The 17,115-nt window shown below is 52.2% G+C and overlaps 3 protein-coding genes across 6 annotated transcripts in view; 2 read left to right on the forward strand and 1 right to left on the reverse strand.

The window, feature by feature from the left end:
• The window catches only part of TST (thiosulfate sulfurtransferase), a 9,785-nt gene extending 9,133 nt beyond the window's left edge, over positions 1-652 (reverse strand). Inside the window, exon 1 of the mRNA XM_082310097.1 lies at positions 4-652. Within this exon, the coding sequence (XP_082166223.1) occupies positions 4-589 (586 nt within the window). The 5' untranslated portion in view covers positions 590-652. The remainder of the gene's footprint in view (positions 1-3) is intronic.
• LOC309589666 (3-mercaptopyruvate sulfurtransferase-like) overlaps positions 1-11,394 on the forward strand; it is a 12,202-nt gene extending 808 nt beyond the window's left edge. The window contains exons 1-4 of one of the 3 annotated variants that reach the window (XM_082310093.1): positions 881-1,171; positions 1,426-2,078; positions 2,695-2,810; positions 11,311-11,394. In XM_082310093.1, the coding sequence (XP_082166219.1) occupies positions 1,005-1,171; positions 1,426-2,078; positions 2,695-2,810; positions 11,311-11,319 (945 nt within the window). In that variant the 5' untranslated portion in view covers positions 881-1,004 and the 3' untranslated portion in view covers positions 11,320-11,394. Of the gene's footprint in view, positions 1-880; positions 1,172-1,425; positions 2,079-2,694; positions 3,674-11,310 lie in introns of those variants that run through there. The other 2 variants (XM_082310092.1, XM_082310094.1) reach the window with 2 other exon arrangements.
• KCTD17 (potassium channel tetramerization domain containing 17) lies at positions 3,848-15,813 on the forward strand. Of its 2 annotated transcripts, none has more exons than XM_082310099.1 (6): positions 3,848-8,782; positions 9,426-9,534; positions 11,311-11,402; positions 12,352-12,447; positions 12,822-12,947; positions 15,202-15,813. In XM_082310099.1, the coding sequence occupies exons 1-6, from the start codon at positions 8,564-8,566 to the stop codon at positions 15,229-15,231; spliced, it is 672 nt and encodes a 223-aa protein (XP_082166225.1). In that variant the 5' UTR covers positions 3,848-8,563; the 3' UTR covers positions 15,232-15,813. The 2 variants fall into 2 exon arrangements, with proteins under 2 accessions (XP_082166225.1, XP_082166224.1); XM_082310098.1 differs by lacking the exon at positions 15,202-15,813 and adding an exon at positions 13,600-13,838.
• The last annotated feature ends 1,302 nt before the right edge of the window (positions 15,814-17,115 follow it).

A 17,115-nucleotide genomic window follows, 5' to 3' on the forward strand; every position in this document is an offset into this window, starting at 1 on the left:
TACCTTGGTCCAGCTCGGTTCCCCGGAACCGGCCCTCGGGGCGGGAATCCACCACCTGGAACCGCAGGGACCCCACGTTCTGCATCATCTCCTCAAAGGTCTTCAGCAGGACCGTGTTCAGCTTGGCCTTAAAGACAGCCGGGGTGGGCTGGCTGACCTCCGCCGTGACGGGGTGGCCCTCTTTCACCCAGTTCTTGAAGCCGCCATTCAGCACGGAGACCTCCTTGTGCCCGAAGGCCCGGAACATCCACCAGGCGCGGGGGGCATAGTAGGTGCCCAGCTCGTCCCCGTCGTACACCACCACATGGGTGTCATTGCTGACCCCCAGGCGCCCCACGTAGTCGGCGAAGTGGGCCTCGCTGGGCAGCATGAAGTCGTAGGGGGAGGACTGGTCCCGGCACTCCTCGATGTCGAAGAAGGACGCCCCGGGGATGTGCCTCTCCTTGAACTCCTGCCGAGCGTTTCGCTCCTGTGGCGGGTACCAGGAGGCATCCAGGACCCGCAGGCTCGTCCCCACCCGCCCGGCCCGCACGGCCTCGGAGAGCCATTTGGCGGTGACCAGCGCCCTGCCGAGCACCTTCTGCGCCATCTCGGAGAGCCGAGGCCGGGAGGGGGCGCCGCCGGCCGGGACACAGGCACACACACACACAAAATGGCGGCGGCGGGGGGACGCAGGCCGGGAGGCGCGGCCCGAGGGGGCGGTGCGGGGGCGGGCGGCACCGCCCGGGACCGGCCCGCTGGGAGGGCCCCGGCTTCTGCCCCCTGGCGGCGGCCATGGCTGGCGGGGACCGAGGGCGGGCGCTGCTCGGCTGAGGCCCAGCACGGAGGTACGGGGCGGCGCGGCGGGGTGGCCCCGCTCTTTCCCCCGCTGCTGCGCGAAGGGAACCGCGGCCCCGCCGCCGCCGGAGCTGGGGGTGCCCGGGGCGGGAGGCGTCGCAGCGGGAGGCGGCGGGCGTCCAGCCTGCGTGAGGGGCGCCAGGGCCCCGGTCAGGCCTCGGCTGGAGATGGGCTCCGGGGCGGCGAGAGCGGTGGGGCAGAGTCCTCCTCGTCGTGGGGCCGTGCCTCACCCCGGGCGCTCGGTCCCCTCGGAGGCTCAGGGTCCCTGGGGCTGCCCGGCTCCCCTCTTGCTGCCATCAGTGCTGGCTGGTGGTCGCTGGAGGTGGAGGGCCAGGTGGGCTACAGGGGGCTGGGCACAAGGCAGGACTGGGCCACGGCTGTCCTGGGCCACGGCTGTCCTGCTCGGGGCAGGGTTTGGGCTGAGCTCTGTGAAACTCTTTATTTTCAGGGCTGGAGCATTTCAGACCCCTCACTGTAGGCTTAGCCAGCACCTCAGTGCAGACACAGGTCTTTGGTCCCCAAATGCATCTTTTTCCAGTCGCTTTCTGTAAGGCTGGTCTCTCATTTGTGACTTTCTTCCTTTTGCAGTCAGGTGGATTCAGGCAGACCGCAGGAACCAGGTAATCTCAGCCAGGAGTCAGGCGCAATGTCGCAACAACTCCTCTACCGTGCTCTGGTGTCTGCAAAATGGCTTTCAGAAGCCATCAAGTCCCAGCAAGCTGGTCTGGCCTTGAGAATCGTGGATGCGTCCTGGTACTTGCCGAAGATGAAGCGTGACCCGAAGCGGGAATTTGAGGAGCGCCACATCCCTGGTGCAGTTTTCTTCGACATTGACCAGTGCAGCGATCGTACTTCACCTTACGATCACATGCTGCCCAAGGCTGATGACTTTGCTGAGTATGTGGGGAAGCTGGGTGTGGGGAATGATTCCCACGTTGTGGTGTATGATGGCAGCGACCAAGGTCTCTTCTCAGCACCCCGGGTGTGGTGGATGTTCCGGGCCTTCGGACATGAAGCTGTCTCCCTTCTGGATGGCGGCCTGAAGAACTGGCAGCGAGAGGGGAATGCGCTGAGCTCTGGGAAGAGCCAGGTAGCTCCCTCCGAGTTCCACGCCTCCTTGGACAAGTCCCTGGTGAAAACGTACGAGGATGTCTTAGATAACTTGGATTCCCACCGCTTCCAACTAGTGGATGCGCGCGCTGCAGGACGGTTCCGGGGAGTAGAGCCAGAGCCCCGAGATGGTAATGTGCCTCCTGAAACACTGGCATAATAAAAAGGGCTTCATTTAAGGTGCCCATCAGTTTGACTCCTGTAGAGGTGATGAAGGGAAATATGGTTGTCCTTTATGGGATGGGACTTGAGGTAGCGTATGCACCTGTCCTCTCCTTTTGACTAGCAAGTGCTGCTCTTTGAAAATTCAGGAGTGGGTAAGCCATGTATTTTTTTTCTCGTGAGGGGCTGGGGTGAGAAACATAGCTTTCATACACCTCAAAGATATTCACTGGTCTCTTCATGTACTGGTGCTACTCTTCCCCTCAGAAGGGCCTATGGAGGTGCTTCAGTCAGTGCCTCAGCGACCAGAGTGGGTCGCTCTGATGCAGGGAAGATGTGGAGGGAACTGGGAGGAAGGACAGAACTTGACAAGATTGTGTCCATGTGGTAACCTGAAGATTAGAGCCATCCTTCCTGAGTAATCAGTAATCTAGTAAAGCAAAGTTTAACAAAAATAAATGTATTTGTTTTAACAAAGTACACTGAACAATAAATATTCCTCCCAGTGAAACAAAGAATGGGTTTTGCAATGGATTTGTCCCAGACAGCAGAGGTTAATTCCTATCTGTATGACTTTTCCTCCAGGAATTGAGCCTGGTCATGTCCCTGGGTCGATGAACATCCCCTTCACCGATTTCCTCACAGAGTCTGGCTTAGAGAAGACCCCTGAGCAGATCCGCAGTCTGTTCCAGGAGAAGAAGGTGGACCTCTTAAAGCCGGTGGTAGCCACATGTGGCTCTGGGGTCACTGCCTGCCATGTGGCTCTGGGGGCATACCTCTGTGGGAAACCAGATGTTGCTGTGTACGATGGGGCCTGGGTGGAATGGTACATGCGGGCACAGCCTGAAAATATTATTTCTGAGGGAAAGGGGAAGACAGTGTAATAAGCTGCTTCGTCTCCCAGCTGTGCAGATAATTTGCCTTGAAACAGCATTTGGAAAAGATGGGTTTAGCATTCCTGATTAAGTGTCTTGAGGTGAAGGTGTTGGGTAACAAATACGGGCACATGGTGCTTTGGCACTTTCTCCTTACCGTACTGCTGCTGCTTAGGAACATAAAGATGACCTGGGCAGCCAGCTCTAGGTGACCTTGTATGAGCAGGTGGGATGAACCAGATGTCCTCCCAAGGTCACTTCCAACCTCATCTGTTCTGTGATTTTGTGACCTTTTTACTGTATCAGATGAAAGGGGGAGAGTGCTGGTGGCAGCATGGGGAAACACATGAGTCAAGCCAAGCTCATAATTCAGGACATTCCACCATGTTCACTCACAGGATGGTCATACTTCTATAACTGTGCCTCATGATACTGCTCTCTGCCTCTGCCCTAGAAGCTGTCCATGCACTTTATGGCCATTTTGAGTGCAAAACTAGGGAAAGACATAGCTGTTAAAGGAGCAAATATGGCTTCCAGGTTGGCACTTAGGTTAGAGACTTGGTTTTCTTGCACTTGGACTCTAACTGCAATGTGTACTTAGCCAGTTTTGTACCCCCTTGATCCAAAATCCCCCTTGGGAAAAAGAAAAAACTCTGGGATTAAAAAAGGGTAAATAAACATGTGTTTCAAGGGCTTTCTGCTGAATGGAACTTATGTGAGTGTTGCTTGGGTGGTTCCTTTTCAGAAACTATTTTTATGGGATCATTTTGTCTTGATGATTCAAATGAGATTATTTCCTTCTCTCCATAAGTAGAACTACATCTCTTACCCTCAACAACCTCTTTGGCCCAGGAAAAACAGTGGCATCCCTCTCTCTTGGGACTTTTCACCATCTTCCTTCCTTCAGTCCTTGTCCATTTGCTTTTTGGCCTAAAACTCCACATTAGTCAGTCACGGTTCTGTTCTGCAAAGATTGGATATCAGCTCACATGGTGAAAAGTGGACTGTGTGGGTGTTTCCGTTCTTTCCATGAGACTTACCATGTAACCTTAAAAATATCTAGGGGAAGTGAGACCTACAGAGGAATAGCCCACAATGGCACATATTTTTCCCCAAGACCATTGTCTTATATCTGAGAGTTGAAATCCCCCTGGATATCCCTGACATTGTTCAAGAATGTGTTCTCTCTAGGATTTTCTCTTCTTAGGGAAAAAAGAAAAAAAAAAAAAAAAAAAAAAGCCAGCACCAGTTCTGGCCTGCTGGTAACTTAGAAAGTTATTGAGACAGGTTCTGCTCTTGGGCTTGCAGGGGCAGGTACCTGTGGACATCTGAGGATGATGGGGTCGTCCTTTCTAGGGGATGCTATGCAGGTTTATGGTCACAAGAGTGTCTTCTGATACTCTCCCTCCTTTTAGCTGAGATCTGTTCTCACATTGCAGGCAAAGCACTGGGAACAGCCCTGAGGTAGGAAGAGGGTCACATTGACCTGTGGCTGACTTGAGACTGGAGCTTTTACAGCTCTGTATAAATTTGAGAAACTCAGGCCAGCAGGTAAACTCTTAATTGGTTTATTAGTATATTTTACTATCCATAATACTTTTGTCCTGAAGCAGTTTCGGACTCTGTGAACAAACAGTCTGGTCAATGGTTCTCCAACAGTAATCGCACAGTCCCTTGTTCCTCACATGTCTTCTTCATCCCCTGCCTTCCTCTTCCTTCCCTACTGCTGCCTAGCAGTCAGGTTGCTCTATTTCACACTTCATTTCCCAGCAAACCTTTTGTCCCCCTGCAAACTTTCCCCGATCAGCCCTTCGTCTGCCAGCGCTGTTGTTCCTTCCCACTAACAACCACTGCACGAGCAATGGTAATCGCCATTACCTGCAGGGGCTTTTCTTGTTCCTCCTGTCCCTCCTGGTCTCAGCTCACAACCAGGTGCTACATCACTGTTTTCTTTCCTCCTCCCAGCACTCTTCTAGCAGAGGCGCTAAGTGATACACACACATACACACACAGACTTTACACGCTATTTTGAATGCAGGTACATTGCTCACAGACCACACAAAGCACAAGAAGCTGGAGAAAGATTAGCTCACCTGTATGCCGTGGAACCTTTCTCTTCTGCCCGTGATATGCCTGGCTCACCTGGCAGTCAACTGCGCTCTGTTGGCTACAAGTGAACTGTCGTCTTCTCACCCTCAAGTCCAGTGTAGGGAGTTTTCTTTCCCCAGTTCACGGTTGGCTTAATGGCGAATGTTGGAGCATTCCTTGTCCTCCCCTCCCCGCTTCCTATAGAGAAGAGAGAGGAGGCGGTTTCTTCTCTGGTGCCTCATTCCCCAGTGTGTTCATTAACTAAACAATCACACAATTTTAATCCCAGACGTGTGTTCCTTGACTGCCAGAGTGGTGACACTGTCTGTCCCAGCACACGGTGATCCCTGCTCTCACTGACACTCCACACTGCAACAATTCCCTAGGAGCAGCTCTGCAATGTCAGTGATGCATCAAATGCCATGTACCCAGCTGACTCGTCAGGCTGCAATGTACGTACTGCAGCGTGTGTAGCTTTCTGCAGGTTTGCACTGCAGGCCTGCTGGCTGCTGAACCAAGAAACTCTCGGTTTACCCCCTGCTCTGTTTTCCTCAGCTCTTGCCATCACCCGTCTACCCCGTGGCTGTCCAGTTTTTCCTGCCCCCAGTCTATCTGTGCAGTTGTCCCTGTGATTAACTGGGTACTCAGCGGGGCTGTACGGCATTACACAATCATGCTGCCCTGCTTGCTGCTGTCTCTTTGTTTCTGTGTATGTGTTTTATGTATACTTATCATCAAAGAAGGAAGAACAGCCACTGGATTATTTAAATTTATTTCTCCTCTGTTCTATTGCTTAATTTTAATGGACCTTAACGTGGGCATGCTAGTTGCATCTCAGAACTATGTCTGGTGATGGTGTGCAAATCAGGTCTGTATTTAGCCCACACCACTGACTCATCATAGCATTTCAGTTGGTAACTCACCCCGGACTGACTTCTTCCTAAAGAGGATTTTCACGTACTATGGGGAATGCCCTGGCCTGGTGGGTTTCCAATAAATTTTATGCTGTATGTTGCAGAAAAGAAGGCTCTGGGGAGGGGAGTGGTGTAGCTTAGGACCTTTTTCCTTACTCATAGTATACCTCTTTCTTTAGATTTACCAACTAACCTTTCACACCATGGCCCTGGGGTGAGCAAGTGCTGGCCACAGTTGGAGGCTGGTGTTGGTGGAAGAAGGTGTGCTCTGAATACAGACCATCCCTGACCCATGAGCAGCATTGGCATGGGAGAGGCTGGGGAAGAAGGTGTCGAAAACAAGAGATTGGACCTAAAAAGGAGGAAGAGGCTGAGGGGCTGTGAGAGGAGGAAGGCGAGACAGGGTGAACCCTTGATAGAAGAAGGAAGAAAACTAAGGCAGGGCAGATTTCTTGGAGGGGGAGATAAGGGGGTATAGGCTGCCACCCAACTACTGCATTCATATCAGAGAGGCACAGTCCTCACCCTAATTCTTTGCTGGAGCGGCGGCCAGCACAGACAGGATCCTGCATCTCTTGTACACCAGGGTGTAGGGCAGAGCTCTCAGATTTGCCGTGGTTTAACTCAGAGCCAGAAGTAAGAGGGCAACAGTCCCACAGCCCAGAGCTGTGTTGCACTGCGTGATGCTTCAGCTCAGGTCAGTGTTAGTCCGAGCATCTTTGATGGCCACCACTGCTCAGTGGAGACTGGTCCAAGGGCTGGGCACTAATTTGGGACAAAGTCTGCTCCATACAGGTAGGCAAAAATAATTTTTCATCCTCTCCCTATTATTGGTCACTCTAGTGCTGGCCAGCTCCTGATATAAATTAAAGGAGATCCAGAGTCATTTGCATTTACAACCTGCAGCAGCTGAATTGTTCCTGTGCTTAAATTAGCTGGAGGTCAGCAATCTTGAAACCTTTTCCCTGTTATCCTTTCTTCCCCTCCTCCCCTTTGCACTCCTCCACAGAAGGAGCAAAGTACACACTTATAACGTCTTTGTGAAGGAAGTCCTGGGTGATTCGGGGGAAGGGTGATGCTGCCTTCATGCCCTGTAGTGCTAAAAGGGAGTGATTTCAAAGTAAAAGAAGAGGGAAGAACAAAAAGAAAAGCAATATAAGAGTAAAACATAATCTTTCTCTTTATCCACCCTCTTTCCCCAATAAACCCCAGCCTCAAAAGACACAAAGATCTAGGTGCAAGAACTATGAAGTGTGTGCAAGGCACCATGCTGTCTCTGCAGTGCTGCATTGCCCTGGCAAAGAAGAGCCAGAAACTTGCTTAGGGGAAGGCAGCAGGCTTTGGGCCACATTCGGGTGAAACATCAGCCTTGCCTTTCCATTCCTAATATGCTCAAGCTGCTGGCAGGCACGGCTGTTCTTAGGTAGGAGTGGGAAAAGCAGAGCTGCTGGAGACAGAGCTCATTCAGGTTGTGTCCGTGCCAAGGAGTGCATTTGAACAGAGTCCCATGGGGCATGAGTTGCTGAGCTCCAGGCTCGAGCGAGTGGCAGGAGCGAGTGTCAAGAGGCAGGGCTAGATTCGGTACGGCAGGATAGGCACATCGGCCTCAGTGGGTGATATGTGCCTGGGGCAGAGGTAAAACTCCACACAGAGCTAAGTTAAAATCTGAGCTCTCTGTTGCCCAGACACAAACAGGGATGGCAGGGGCACAGGGGACACAGAGGGTCTCTGTCTGACATGGTTTGTGCTGGTAGGACAGCACTGGGGGGGAGTTTGCTGAGTCAGGGACTCCTCCGAGCTGGCAGAGAAATTATTCCTGCCCCCCTGCCAGCACTTCATGCAGGTCCAGGGTACAGTTCCCAGAAGTGTCCCTACATATGTTAGCAAGAAGGCAACAATCTTCACATTTTGCAGCAAGAACAGCCTGGCAACTGATGCAGCACTGAGCTGTGAGCCTGGGGTAATGGATCTCCTGAGGGGAAAGCTGCGGAGCACAGCGCTGACGGGCTTAATCTGCTGACTGCCAGGGAGCAGGTTGTTTTTCCTGGCTCCGAGGCAGCTTTCAGGCAAGAACCAGGACTGGAAGCAGGCAGACTACTAGCCGCAGGGCTGGAGTCAGGTAGCATAGTGCAGCCCCCTTCATTACAGCATCCTCATTGCAGGGACAGCAGACAGGGAAAACTACAGTTCCCAGCACCCATTTGTGCATGTCCCTGGAAACTACAATTCCCAGAACCTTTTAATGAGCCAGAGAGGATGTCTATGGAAATAAATGCCGACGATTTTTGCATAACACCCTGCACCTCTGAAGTCCTGTCCGGCCCTTCCTTAGTGAAAGCGGGAACAGGGAGCATCAGTGCTGTGGAGCTGTGGTCTTGCCCACCCCTACCAGCCACAGCGATATCCTCCAGCACAGAGCATCCCTCCTCCCCTCGGGACTCCCTCGGCGGTCACAGGGAGGACCCTGGCCCCCAGAAAACACGGCTGCTGCGGAGAGAGAGGCAATAAACTACAGATCCCGGCATTCTCCGGCAGGCAGCACCTGCGGCAGTCCCTGCATGCCGGGCGGGGAGGGGGATGAGGATGAGGATGAGGATGGAGGGCGGGGAGGAGATGCAGGGCGCCGTGGGGCTACGCTGCACCTGGGACATCCCGCCACCAGCTGGCACCCAGGGCAAGTGGGTGAGGCTCAATGTGGGGGGCACCGTCTTCCTCACCACCAGGCAGACCCTGTGCCGGGAGCAGAAATCTTTCCTGTGTCGCTTGTGCCAGGGCGAGGAGCTGCAGTCGGACCGGGTAAGGCAGCTGGGTTGCCTCCCGCACCATGCCCCACCGAGCATGGGGAGGGCTGGAGGGATGCAGGGATGGAGCCAGACCCCGACAGCTGCAGGAGTAACTGAGTGAAAAATGCCTGCTCTTTTTCCCCCCCTCTCCCGGGAAGGATTTCCCCTTGCCAGATCCCACCTTGCTGTGTTGTAGCCTGGCACCTGTCTTCCTGAGCTGGGGAAAAGAGAGGCCATCTCCCCTCTGCCCCTGCTCTCCCGCCTCTCTGTCACCCCACATCCCCTGGGTCTACCTCCCAGCTGTATCTGCCTGACTCAGCCTTGTCCCCTGTAAGGAGGCTCTCTGCTCCCTCACACCAGGCCTGTATGCACAGTTGCAGAAGGAGACTGAGGCCTTTTTTTTTGGCTTTCTCAGCTGGGTTGGTCCATGCTGAGGTGGGCATGCTGAGCATACCAATACAGGAGTTAGTTAGTTAAAATCCAAGCTGGGCTGACTTGGCTAGGGACTCTCAGGGGCCCATGGTTTCCGAGGAGTCCTAGAAATAGTGGACATTTTTGCTTAGGTTTGTATTTTCTTATAGTCTGGAGCATTTGAGGGTTGGTTACAAGTTTCCCAGGGCGTTTTTCTCCTCGTGGTCTATCATCTCTGTTGCTAGGATGAGACTGGTGCATACCTAATAGACCGGGACCCCACTTACTTTGGACCCATCCTGAATTTCCTCCGTCACGGGAAGCTGGTCCTCAATAAAGATATGGCTGAAGAGGGTGAGTTTTGGAGCTCAGAAACTTCCCACTTAACAACGCTGCTGTAGCCAGGACACAGTAGGACTTGTCAACCTTGTTGTCTCTCATTCTTCTTCTGGAGGCTGATGTGGGGGGATTTGAGAGGGCTATCCCTGCAGTTCTTGGAAAGCAGATCGATGTTTTCTTTACTAAAGGGGTTCGGAGTAGGTGAGGAAGGCATCCCACAGATGTTGTGGCTTCATGACTGTTTGCTCAGCAGAGATGTCACCAAGATGGAAGTAGGCAAGATCTCTCAGCCTCAATAAACCATTTTTTACTTGTTCCTGATCCACTTTTCACCAGGCTCTGTGACTGAGTTTTCTGTTAATGACTGAGTGTTTCTAATTAGGAATGAAAACCCAAAAGACCAAACAAAACCAAGCTCATCTCTTCTACTGACTGTAATAAAGACCATCATTAATCAGCAATATGCAATATATGCTATTAGTGCTCTGATGGGTTGTGGACTGCAGCAATTCCAGTGGAGCAAGCCAGATGAACCAATCCCTCATTTGAGGTTGACAGGGGGTCCAACAGGATAACTCAGTAACATCACGGTGTTACCAGCCAGCAGTCCCCAATGCCTCGTTATTTTTTGGATGCTAGAGTCTAACAAGGAGCCAATTCCAGAGACAGGCTGTGCTGTCCAGCCCTTGCCAAGCACAGTTTCTGCATGTTCATTAGTCTTCTTGCCTCTCTCTCTTACATATTTTTACCTAATGCAAGGAAAGTTTTTTTCAGAATCATCTTATGAGTTATAATTCAAAAAATATATCTAAGCAATGGCACAGAATTGTAATAAACACAATTCTGAGGTGTTTCCTGCTTGACATTTCTTGTAATCCTGAGGTCAGAGTTCATCCACAGGTTTTAACATCAAATCTGAAGCATAAACAGGACTCCCGTTCATAGTTGCACACTGCCTTTTGTTCCTGCTGCAGACACTCAGGCTGGCATAAAACTGACCCGTTAGACAATTCACAACTGACTGAGGGACTCGGAAGAGGTCTGAGCGTGTCAGGTAGTGAAGGATCAATCTCCCCACCTGCATTGTCTGTGTACTGCCCTGGGGACATGCGAGTGTTGGCCCCTAGCAGCCTTTCCCTCACCGACCCTCTGGGAACCCACCTCCCTTTCCCCGAAGGCCTGTTAGCAGACAGGTGAGTCTCAGGAGAGGTGATGGCGGCAGACACTATAGAGAAAAAAAAAACAAAACACTTCTCTGTTTACCTGCTTTGAGGTGAAGCACAGGGGAGAGAGCCAAAGATCATCTGAAGTCATATGGGGCTGCAAGGTGTGTGCAACTCCAACTGGCCCAGGAGGAAAGTTGGGATTTTCTAGGGTCTTTTGGTGACAAGGTCAGAACAAGTTGTGGTTCTCTGCCTTAAGAAGAGGGCCTGCACATGGTGATAACTAGTGGTCATTGAGAGAGGCTGGAGCCTACATTTATGCTCCTTGGCCAGTTATCTGGGAAAGGTATTAGCAGTCCTCAGCACAAGCTTTCACTGGCAGTGCCTGTTTCTGTAGTAGCAAGCAGCGTACGGAAATTGGGGTGAGCATTAGAAACAACGCAGAGAGCCGGGGTTCAGTTCTCTGCAGTAAGAGTTTCAAGCAACAGAAACCTGTTAAAAAGTGAGGCTGCAGATTCATTTCTCCCTGTGGACCTTAGGAAGCTCAGAATTGGTCTTTTGCAAGCCAGAAAACAAAGACAGGCTGTTAACTTTCTGTCTTTATGGTCCTTCTGTCTTTCTTTCTCAGGCGTTCTAGAAGAAGCCGAGTTCTATAACATTGGTCCTTTAATCCGAATAATCAAGGATCGACTGGAGGAGAAGGACTACACAGTAACTCAGGTATGGAGAGAAATGGCAAGGAAAGGTAGAGTGGGATGGGCAAAGGAGGGAATGTGGAAAGGGAGAGGTGAGTCTAGAGGGAGAGCAGACTTGGGAGAAGCAGCAAGGAATGGAAAGAAACAACTAATTAGAGTTTATGTGCTAATGTCGACGTAGCAAAATCTTGCAGGGGACAGGCTACCACCATTTTAGTTACAGTAAACAAGTTACAGGCTTGTTTTGCATCCCCAGAAGTAGTGTGGAATGTAACCCCTGAAACCAAATCAGCTCTCTAGCTTTTGGAAGAAGGCAGCTGGTTGCTGTGGGATATGCAAGAATGTTTGTGAGGAGAGTGAAGGTGTTGTGGGGAGGAAGGCTCTGGTGTGGGGAGTCCTGGGAGTGTATTTGCAGTGAAGAGCATGGGGATACCTGTAGAGAAACCTGGAGGGAACAGGTGAAGAGATGTCTGTGGAAGAGTTAAACGCAGACAATGAGGCACAAGGAATCAATCCTGTGGCACGATCCCACCTTGTCTTGGCCAATAACCTTTTAAAATCTGTCTTCTGGGAGCGTTGTCTGATATCTCACTTTTCATCATGTCTGCCTCAGGTTGTAAGCCTCCAGCAACACAGTCACTTTGTGCTCGCAAAACCCCCTCAGCATTTGTGGTATTTGCATAAATGACTTTGTAACGACAAATGCAAACTCCCCATCGAAAGGGCCTAGTATCTTCTGGGGACAATGCAGGAAGCATTCAGCTCAGTCCCTCCTCTCCAGAAGAGATACCGTTGTTCTTGCTCCCCGTGACAGCATAGTAGAAAGTTCGGTTGTGGTTTCCACTCCCCTTTAACCTGGGACATGGGGAAGAGGACAGGTCTGTCAAGGAGGGGTACTACCACTTCATTCTGCAGGAGGGCAACAGCCTTTAGCATCTGACCGTTGTCAACATGCTCTGCAATTTTGCTGTCAGGTGCCTCCTAAGCATGTCTACCGCGTGCTACAGTGCCAGGAAGAGGAGCTCACTCAGATGGTTTCCACTATGTCGGATGGATGGCGCTTTGAGCAGGTATGGAGAAGATAGAGCAAGGTGGGAAGGAGTTGTGTTTTGGGGAAAAGATCATGGTTATCATACAGTCCCCAGGCAAGGCACCTTCCCTCTCTGAGAATATTGGGTCAGTCATTGATGATGCTATCACAGTGGCTCTTTCTTGCCCCTTCTCTAGAGGTTTAGAGGATACTGTGTGAGGTTAAGCTGTTTTGCATCCTGGCTGACTCCTCCTCTGGTTCTCTGTGCTGCCTCCTCAGCTGAGTTATGAGGCCTTTCTACTGGGGGTATGGATTGGACTCCATGCTGCATGGTGGGCTTTCCGCCTTGCTCCCCAGGTGGAATGGATGTTTGCAGTAACATGTGCTTGTGATTCTTGTTCTCGTCTTTTCTAGCTTGTGAACATTGGCTCATCCTATAACTACGGGAATGAGGATCAGACAGAGTTCCTGTGTGTGGTCTCCAAAGAGCTGTACAACTCCCCCAATGGCCTGAGCTCTGAGCCCAGCCACAAAGCCAAGGTGAGACCAACTTTGCTATGGCCCTGCGCCCATTGCCTATGAGATCCTCTGCTCTTGTTCGCTCCCTCTTTCTTTTCTCTCTCCACTGTGACTGGGGCACCTCAGTGGTGAAATACAGGGGCTTGTCCTGGTGTTCAGCACCGTGGCATTACACCCATTGCCCAAAAGGAGGAGTGCGTGTGTTGAGAGTGGTGGCGTCTGGCTGTGTGTGGCAAATGGCTTTAGCAAATGACCCTGGCACTTCTCATGCTACTCTAACATCGCTCTCATGCCTCTCAAGACCATGCTGTGTGTGTGTCACTCTGCCTCTAGGATGTGATTTCTCTGAAGGCTTTGCAGCGTTCTCTTTCCTTTTGCTGAGTCCCAGCCTAAGGGGCAGGAGATCACCTGCTCCTCTTTTGAGGGAACGACAGAAACGTGGCAGTGCATGACATCCTGTAGACACCTAGGATACAGGAAGGAGCACTAGTGACTGATGGCAGTTGTTGGGCAGTGGGATCACAGCACTTGTAAGTGGGTTAGATAGCCCTGATGGGATGCTCCAGAGGAAGACAAGTCTCTTTGCTCCGTGACCCAGAGCTGTCTTGGCCATGGGGAAAAGTGCCTTTTTATTCCAGTGTCATGACCATTGCTTTATTCCCTTGTGTGTCAGAAAGAACTGCCATGGCTCATCTTGCAAGTATCTCCACTCTTTCTTCCCTTTGTCCTGCATGCTGGGCCACAGAGCACAGAGGAGGACCTGGAGGAGGAAGAGCAGGAGATGGAGGAGGAGGCAGAGGCAGAAGCAGAAGCAGAGGAGAAAGGTGCAGCAAATCCTTGAGGAAAATGATAAAAATAACCCCCCAAGCATAGACCCGTCCACCTTTCTGGTGAGAGCTTACAGCTAGCAGCAGGGAAGGACTAGGGCAGGTGTGGGGTGTGGGGGCAGTCCTCTCCAGGAGCAGGAGTCTCTCTGGAGATAAAGCTGACAGGGGAGAGCTGTTACCGTGGCTGCTGCTTTGTATTTTAAACTGTTTGGTTTATTTATGGTCATATTTTGATTTGCAGACTGCCCATCTATTCGGGATTGCACTAAACTCTTCCTTCCTCCGGACCCTCCCTCCTGCTCCCCGCTGTGTCCATCCCAGCACTGTCGCCTACCTCCCACCCTGCCCCACTCCCCAGCCTCCAGCATCCTCCCCTCTGCTCTCTTTGCCCCCCCAGGGCTCAGAGCGGTCCCTGTCTGGGGCCCCTTCTCTCCGCTCCTCACTTTTCCTCCTCTGCAGGTACGTTACTGTCTGCACTCTCAGCTCCTGCCAGCCTGAGCTCTGCATGAGTGACTCACTTCCCTCTTGTGGGTATGGCCCTGGTTTGTAGAGCTTGGGGAGGGGAAGGAGGGAGGGGAGGTTGACTCATCCCTAAGGTGGCTTTTCCGATTCTCGCTCTGTGTGTGCCTTTACCTGCCCAGCAGGCCCTACAGCTCCGGACCAGAGGCTCTGGCAGCAGAAAGGAGACTGCAGCTAGGAGAAATGAAGAGGGGTGGAAAGGAATGCAAAGCAGGCAGGGGTGGCATGGGAAAGGGGGGGGAAGTCTGCCACGTGTCTGCCTGACACGCATGCCAGATCGCTTCTCCAGACTGCCGTCCGCAGCTCCTTTGCCTGCCAGCCCGAGAGCGGTTTGCAGAAGGCAGCCTGTGATTTTCCCCTCCCTGCTCTCGCTTCCCTGGGCTTTTCCCCCACCGCCTCTGCCAGGGTGAGAGCGCAGTGGGAGAGGGTGGCGAAGGCAGAGCGGAAGCGGCCAGTCCCCGCTCCAGATGTTCTCAGCTGTGTGCGAAACGAGCCTCTGTGCTCTGCCTCCTGCTCAGGGAGGCTGCCTGGCCGGGGTGTGTGGGGCTGAGTACAGAAGGCTTGAGAAGGAGGATTCCTCTCTCATACTGGGAAACTGGCCCTTGTTAAACCAGAAGTGCTCAGTGCTGCTCTCTGTCCTGGTGGAGGGCACTTGTTAGCTGCCTGACATTTCTCTCTCCCTCTGTTCCAGAGCCTCTTTGTCCATGGCTGTGGGACCTGTGTGTTATTCTCTTAAAAGTTGGTGTATGTTAATCACATGGACTTTTCCTTCCTTTTTCTCTGTTCTTCCACTCTCAGTCCTCATCTCTTTTCTTTTTCTTCTGTTCTCATTTCCTCTGTCATTTCCCTTTTCCTGTTTCTCACTCTCGCCTCCATGCTCAATCGCTTTTTTTCCCTGCCATTGATTTTGTTTCTCTCTCCTTTGCTAGCTGTTACAAGCCAGAGGTCTGAGGATGTGATCTCGACACTCCACTCCAGCCTTTTAATTTCTGGTTTATATCTTTATTTTTGTACTGCAGTCTACGGCAGCCCCTTGTCCCACAGTGACGCCCCCCAGCTCCCTTCACTCTTCACATGCAGCCAGTCTTTTTTACAAACTCACCTCGGAGGCGTGAGCCTCAGCCCTGGAGGAGGGCAGATGCTCCCAGGAGTCCCTGGGCTGCTGCAGGGACTGGAGCCCTCGTCCCCCTCCCATGCCTAGCAAGCTGGCTTTCCTTAATGTCACAGTGGCCCCTGCTGGGGACATCAGTGATCAGCCACTGCAGCCTGCGGTCCCTTCCTGAACACGCTGGATGCGACTGGGGCCCCGAGGTGGTGGCAGCTGCTGTGGGACCAGTCCTCGCCCTTTCACTGTTGCAGGCAGCTGTTCTGGGCTTGTGGCCGGACGGCAAATGCAGAGCCACTGCCCTTTTCTGGGCCACCTGCACTGCTCACAGGATGTCCCTGTGCTGGTATCACGCTCCTTGGTGCCTCGCTCCCTGTCCCCAAAGCAGCCCTTTGTTGACAGGCTGAGGGAGAGACAGGCCTGCTGCCCCGGTACCGGGAATGTGCTGGCACCTGATGTCGTGTCTGCTAGCACGGGGAGATCCCTGCCTCGGGGAGCGGGGTGTTTGCTTCACTGCTCTGTCTGAGGACACTAGGTTGTAACTCCTGAATAAAATTCACAGTCTGTTCCTCCTTGCCGCCTCTCATTTTAAGTGGCAGAAATTTGGCGCTGGTAGAAGGGGGTGGGAGCTGGAGAAGAGGAGTTTGGATTCACCACCTGGAGCCACTGCTTGTGCTGCGCTTGTCTTCTGGGGGCTGGAGGTACTTCCTACCGCATCTGTGCTGCATCCCCACTGCAGGCAGCTGGGCTACACAGCAGGTTTGCTTATTGGTATCTGCACCCCTAAATCACAACAATTAGCCAGGACCGCCTATCTAGCTGGCGTATTGACCCCACTGCACCTGGGACACAGTTGAGAGGAAGGGCAGGGGTGTGGAAACTTTTGCCAGTTGCCAGTGCCAGGATTGGAGTTTGGTCAAAAAGATACAAGCCCCAAGATAATTTTTAACAGAGTGAGGCAAGCTAGAGCCAAAAAACCCTCTCAAATTAATTTTATTTCTAATTCCAGAAAGCAGCCCATTGTATATATATATACACACACATATATATGTATATCTTTAGTAAAAAAACCAAATCCATAGCAGTCACTGTTTAAGCACTGTGCCCTTAAGCCTTCTCCTTCACCTCCTGGATTATCTGAGTTAGGAGATGGAAGCGGTTGAGACGCCCTCATATTAAAGGTATTTAGAAAGGCTGAGGGAAGGGCATGGGAGGCTGCTCCAATGTTTTTACTGAGGGCCCAGGGCCTTTGCTTGAGGGAGTCCAAGTGCAGCAGTGGAGGCTGGGTGCTGCTCCAGCAGGGAGGCAGGACGCGTGCTTGGGGTGTGATGCTGGACTCGTGCCTGGGAGCCAGTGAGACGTGAAGAGTTGCCTGGCTGAGCTGAACAGCACGCTGAGCAGCACACGCCAGCTAAGAAAAGAAGCAATTAGGGAGATGGAAGAGGAGGAGTGATGGGAGCGGAAGGGGGAAGAAGGATGAGCAGCAGGAAGGAAGAGGGAGGCAGATTGATTTCACAGTTACTGGAATCTCTAACTACATCAGTCACATTTTCTTTCAGCAAACGTTCCAGCATAAGATTGTGGCTGAATCACATGGTTCATGGAAAGTTCAACTCCCCTTATTCCTTTTCTCAGAAACCACCAACTTGGGGCCATTGCTGTGTGTCGTGTGTGTGTCCCCAGCCCCCCTGCCAACTCTTTTGGATGGATGGCCTAAAAACACCTTGGGATGCTCCCT

The sequence above is a fragment of the Platalea leucorodia genome, assembly GCF_965183815.1.
Source record: "Platalea leucorodia genome assembly, chromosome: 4".
NCBI lineage: Eukaryota > Metazoa > Chordata > Aves > Pelecaniformes > Threskiornithidae > Platalea > Platalea leucorodia.

Bases quoted from the DNA above. Each gene is read 5' to 3' on its own strand.
- KCTD17 (XM_082310098.1), top strand. From the start codon at position 8,564: ATGAGGATGAGGATGAGGATGGAGGGCGGGGAGGAGATGCAGGGCGCC. The intron at 8,783-9,425 runs GTAAGGCAGCTG...CTCTGTTGCTAG, and splicing joins AGGAGCTGCAGTCGGACCGG to GATGAGACTGGTGCATACCT. The intron at 11,403-12,351 runs GTATGGAGAGAA...TTTTGCTGTCAG, and splicing joins AGGACTACACAGTAACTCAG to GTGCCTCCTAAGCATGTCTA.